At 23.8% G+C, this 6,000-nt stretch overlaps 1 protein-coding gene across 4 annotated transcripts in view; it reads left to right on the top strand.

Annotated features, from left to right (window-relative positions):
• Positions 1–748: 748 nt before the first annotated feature.
• LOC101235255 (centriole and centriolar satellite protein OFD1) overlaps positions 749–6,000 on the top strand; it is a 28,234-nt gene continuing 22,982 nt past the window's right edge. For 2 of the 4 annotated variants that reach the window (XM_065812986.1, XM_065812985.1), the window contains exon 1: positions 770–998. In XM_065812986.1, coding sequence (XP_065669058.1) covers positions 903–998 — 96 coding nt within the window. In that variant the 5' untranslated portion in view covers positions 770–902. Of the gene's footprint in view, positions 999–6,000 lie in introns of all 4 variants that reach the window. The other 2 variants (XM_065812984.1, XM_065812983.1) reach the window with 2 other exon arrangements.

Below are 6,000 nucleotides of genomic sequence, written 5' to 3'. Positions count from 1 at the left end.
AGAGCACCATTAATCTTATTTCAATTCAATGTTTGAATTCCACGTACTTTAAATAGCCTTAAGTCCTTTAGTATATCTGAAAATGAATTTAGAATGACTGTCTTTATTAGGAGTTGTTGCAACTGTATCTTTAGGTTGTTATGGACTTATTAGCAGTTTCTTCACTCGATGATTTTTGAATATAAACATGTGAGCACCTTTACTGTTTAAAGTCGTAAAGTTATGCTTACTAAGCTCTTTAACAGACTATTTGATTGGTTTTAGGACTAAAAATGTCTACGAAAACTTTAAATTAACATCCTAAAAAAACTATTTATTCCAATGTCCAAAAGTGCTTTTTGAATGCATGGTTTCAATTTTATCAACCTTTCGATTAAACCTACGAACCAATAAAACCTGCGAACCAATCAAATCTACGAGTCCAACTAGTTTGGCAAAGTTGTCAAAGTTAATTACTTATGGTCAATGGGTGACTAATTAATATAAAAAACGACGGAACAAAATAACCTCAATATTTCATCCTTCATTTACAAAATGCAAATAATACAAATCTCTAGTTTTTACTTCTAAATGAGTAAGCTTTGCAGATTTTTATCTTTATTAAGTTATAAATATTAAAACTTAGAAAACTGTAAAAAAACCAATGTTTTGTATAAGCTCCTTAGGTTCTGATTGGTCGTTTCTTTTATTATCTCTCGGCAATTTGCCGTATTTATTTAAGGTATATCGACAAAAAGTGGGAAATTTTAAAAACATTGACCGAATTTTTATCAGAGTGTAGTGTTTATACGATGAAAGCGTACTGTTTTTATGCTGAATTTTATCGCTATTTTTTTTTCCATCTAAAAATATGTATATGTATAAAAATCGTGTATAAAAAAAATACTTTTGATGTTTAGAACATGACTTCAGAAAGTAGTTTAGAATTAAGTGCATCGGAGTTACGTTCAAAGTTATTTAAATCATTAAAAGAAAAAGGCATTCTTCAGTCAGTTAAGGTACAGAACACTTACTTGTGATGGTTTACATTACATGTGAGAGTTGGAAGTTAAAACTACATAAAAATATTTTATAAAGTTGATACATACACACATAAATATGCATATATACATAAAGTTATATACATGGTCAGATTGCAAAATGCAGCCCATGTCTAAGCCATTTTCTACCTGTTAAAATAATAGTTTTTTCAAATCAGAAAATGGACGATTCATTTTTGCAATGTGATAAACAGTACAAAATATGTGGTAGGTAGTTGCTCATTGATTGTATTTTTGAACTGAATATCTATACGGTGTGTTTTTTGGACTGAGAAATAGTTTTACAAACTTTTTTTGTACCACTGGTAGCTTATGACTTAAAAGCTTTTTCCTCATTGATTGTTTTTTTTTTCTTTTGTTTCACCAGACTCTTTGATGTTTCCAAGCGTCCACTTGCTAGCCATCCTAGCTTTTGAGTTTTTTCGGTACCTAAATTATTTGCTAACTTACAAACAGAACAACCAAGATTTGTTATTGAAACTGTCAACCAGTCAAATGTCTTTAATTTTTCCTTCCACTGTACATCTGAACAGTAGTCTGGAAAAAATATGGCATCTTTTTGAGGATCGAATTGGCAATTCCAATTCTCGAAAACTCAGTGGTTTCTTTATTTATTTCAGTGTCATTTTCCATATTGCTTTTAGAACTATCACTGCTTAACTTTCTTTTCCATATTATCCATATATGCCATTTATCCATATTTACAATAAGATAATACAAAATTTTTATAATTATGGATTTTGTTTTTGAACTTTCTACCTCGAATTTTTAAGTAAGACATTAATAATAACTAAAGCATTAGTTCATTTGAACTCATTGCCTTTAACATAATATTTTTACAAGTTTATTTATAAGAAAAAGTAAAGAAAGATTTCCTTTAATTTATTATATACCGGGATGACATCCCACCTCATAATACACATTAAATAAGGTAATGGTATGGTTTTTAAATTTTAAAACGGTAACAAGACAACACACTGACTCACTTAGAGCACTGCATATATATATGTATATATATATATATATATATATATATATATATATATATATATATATATATATATATATATATATATATATATATATATATATATATATGTATATATATATATATATATATATATATATATACATATATGTATATATATATATAAGTATATATATTTATGGGAGCAATTTACGGCTCTCGCAAAAGTATAACTTTTTCTCTCAAAAGTATAATTATCATAATAACTAAAATGAAAAACACAAAAAAAAATTAATTGCATAATAAACTGCAATACTTTTTGAAAAGCATAATTATTTGATTGCTGTTCTATAAAGTTTATAACATTAATAACATAAAAGGCATTTAAAAAAAAGGTAAAAGTAAATAAAATTGTTTTAATCAATTAATTATATTGCAAAACTAAAATATTTAAAATAACAAATAAAGTTGTTCTAATTAATAATTTAAAACATATTGTCATAAAACTCTAAACTTCATATTTACGCAAAAACATGCTGTACCCATTGTAAGATCAAAGCAAAAAAAACACTAGATACCACGCTTTTTCAAACTTATTGCTTCTTGATCTAGCGTACTAAAAGTATAATTAAGTTTTTCATTCAAATGGTTTTTAAGTTACTGTTTTTATTCAATTTTTTTGTTCAAATTGTTTAGTAATAAAAGTAAGAGAAAAAAAAAATTTGTTTAATAAGTTGAATTATATTTCTATAAGTTTATGAATTTATTATTTTTTTTAATTATTTTTATTTATATATTTAAGTCGAATTATATTTCCGTAAAATTATTTTTTCAGAAATTATTTTTTTTTGAACAATCAATAGAATAATTTATTTTTGCAATTTAAATTTTTTATAATTTAATTTTTGGTTTAATGTTTGAAAACATTCTATTGCAAACATTAAACCAGTAATTTAATGTTTGCGATAGAATGTTTCTCCTTTTTAAACTGTTTTCAAGAAACAAAAAATAAAGATGTCTTTACAAAATATAATTTTTAGTTAGAAACTTATTATGTTTTAACAACATATAAGATATAATAAGAAACATTTGTTCGTGAGTCTTTGAGTACAAGTATGAGTACTGAATATTGAGTAAATTTAATAGTCGAGTAACCTAAAGTTAGTAACTTAACTGGTTGTTTTGATTTAGTTTATAGGTAAGCTTACTTGAGTAAATTTACCCTGATGTACTTTATTTTAAACTAAGTTTAACTTTAAAATAGAAGTAGAATGTTATTGGCTTCCACGCAGAGATATTAAAGTAATTTAAATTTAAAAGCTCTTAGTTGAATGAAAATCTCTGCACAAGAAAGCATGATCATACTTCAATTTAAAAAATAAATTTTGCGTGATATACTTTATGACACTATGATGTACTTTGTGTACTATAAAAATTTTTATGTTTAATATTGTGTACTTTGTGTATAACAAAAAACTTAAAAACATTTTATACTTTAAACAATGGCCAAAAAAAAACAACCTAAATTAGAAAAGAAAAAAAATTACATACAAAAAAAAAGTCATGAAAATATTTTTTTAAAGTAAAATCTAATCGTGAAGGTGAGAAAAACAAATGCAATTTGCGTATGCTTAATAAGCAATAAAAACTTTTCTAGCTCTTTGTCAAATTTTTTAGCAAATGAATATTAATGTAGACACATGAAAGTTTATTTAAAATATGCCTTTAGTACTAAAATTAATTAATTTAAGTCATTTTTATGCTTCCGAAAGATACAGTTTTTCTCATTGTTGCATGATAAAAAAAGTATTATCGTAAAATGTTATTTTAACCATAAATTATTTGCATAATCGGAAATAATTTAGCATGAAAATTGAGCTAACATGTTCAAATTGTTGTTGGTCAGATTTTTTACTTTATAAAATATATATATTTCAAGAAAAAAAAACAAAGAACTTTTGCAATTTTCATGTAATTTAAGTTAACAAAAATATGTAAATAAAGTTAAGTTTTTTAATAATATATGTAAAAGAATATTAAATGTTACGTTTTTACATTTAAAGTTTTGAATAACAATGCTTAGTTGAAGTACATTTTTTTTTTTAAATTTGTGTAGCGTAAGTTAAAACTACATGCATTTACTAATGTTCTGGCACCTTTTCGTTAACAAAATGAATTATGTCATTAAGTAATTCTAATTTCGTTGCGTTGGTTTGGCAAGGTTCTAACTGAAACTTTTTATATTAGGAGAATTTAGTAAAAAAATCTTTTATTTTTTTTTAATGTTAATTAAAATTATTTATATTATTGTTTTTTTATTCGTTTACTATGCAAACAATATTTTGTTTTGATGATTTAACCACGGTTTTTAACTAATGCACTGAAAAAATTGGTTTTTAATTACTTTGAAAATAAATAACTTCAACGCGTTTATCTTAACATTTTTATGTTAGCAAAACGCTTTTAAATAAAGTAGCTAATGATTTTAATTAAAGTATCACTTAAAGTTGTAAATTTTTTTATGTATTTTATTTAATCATATAAGTAAATAAAAAAAAGTAAAAATTATTAAAAAATTTTTTTATAAGTGATGACTTTAAACAGTGGTCTCTTTAAAAAACTTTTTTGAGAATCATTAAAGTTAGTTAACTCGAAAAATAGAAATATTTTGTTGAGAAGAAAAAAAAGTCAAAAATTTTGAAAGCCATTTGAATTAAATAACTTTCTTTACTTATTTTTTTTATTATTGAAACGCCTTTAAATAAAGTAGCAAATCACTGCTAATGATTTTTTACAAAAATATTAATGAATAATAATATTTTGTTATATTTATAAGAAGTATGTATTTTTATTATAAATGTCTTTAAATAAAGAACTATATCAACTTTTTAAATAAACGATTTAATTATTTTTTCTTTTGTTTACATTACTGCGAAGCGTTGCTAAGTATCATTTTTTCAACTTTTAAATGTGCGCATTTGTTAAACAATCTTAGATGTAAGTTGTTACTTTATTTAAAAAGCTTTTTACATAGTAAATTATTAAAATATTAGTAAAGATAAACGGTCCAAAGTTATTTATTCCAAACGTAATTTAGATAATCTTATTGTTATAGTTTATTGTTTATTTTAGTTGAGTTTTAATTTTATTTTTTAAATTTAGTTTTGGTTAAGTATTTTTATTTTATTTTTCGTTATTTTTTTTAAGAATTAGTTTATAAAGTTTTTTAAGCTTCCTTATAATTAAGTGAAGATTTAGTTAAGTTAAATTATTTTAGTGCGTTTTTAAAATGTATACAAACTTTCAAAAAATTTTTAAAAGTTGCTCTTGGTCTTGTGGAAAAACTGTTTTCGATTTGATAACTTTCATAAATGTTGTGAAAAATCACTCAGAAAGAATGCCACCAGTTTTTTAAAATTCCTTTTGTTAATTATTTTTAATGAATAAGTTCGATACTTTAGCAATTCTTTTGTTACGTAACTCTAACTCTTAATAATAGATATAAAAAATCCATGATAATAATCGCTCGGTAACGTAAGTGATGTAACTTAAGTTAAATATATGGTATAAAAAAAACCAGTTTATTTTCTTTAGTCAGTCACCTCTGATAAATTTTTATATATTTTTTAAATTGGTATAGAATTCTCAACATCCGAAAAATTGAAGCAATTTTTTTACCTTTTTTTCTGTGTAACATAAGTTAGGTGGCATTTTCAGTAATAAGTTCACCCTCTTTTTGCCAGACTCAAAACTTTTAAGCTTATTTTATTCTTTAGACTAACAGCTTTCATACAAAATAGCTAAAAGTTTAATTTACAGTTTAAATAGGCAAATATTTGATAAAGTTGTTGCGCATGTAATGTAAGTTAAAAATGGAATTACCCATATACATATGTTCATCTGAAGTGAAGGTATTGTGCTAATTAAGTTTTCATCTGTAAAAATAAAATCTTCAACTGTTGTACCTGGAGGGTAAAAATTATCAAGTTTTTC

Source organism: Hydra vulgaris, chromosome 12 (genome assembly GCF_038396675.1).
Source record: "Hydra vulgaris chromosome 12, alternate assembly HydraT2T_AEP".
NCBI lineage: Eukaryota > Metazoa > Cnidaria > Hydrozoa > Anthoathecata > Hydridae > Hydra > Hydra vulgaris.
This window is presented reverse-complemented; position numbering and strand designations above follow the sequence as displayed.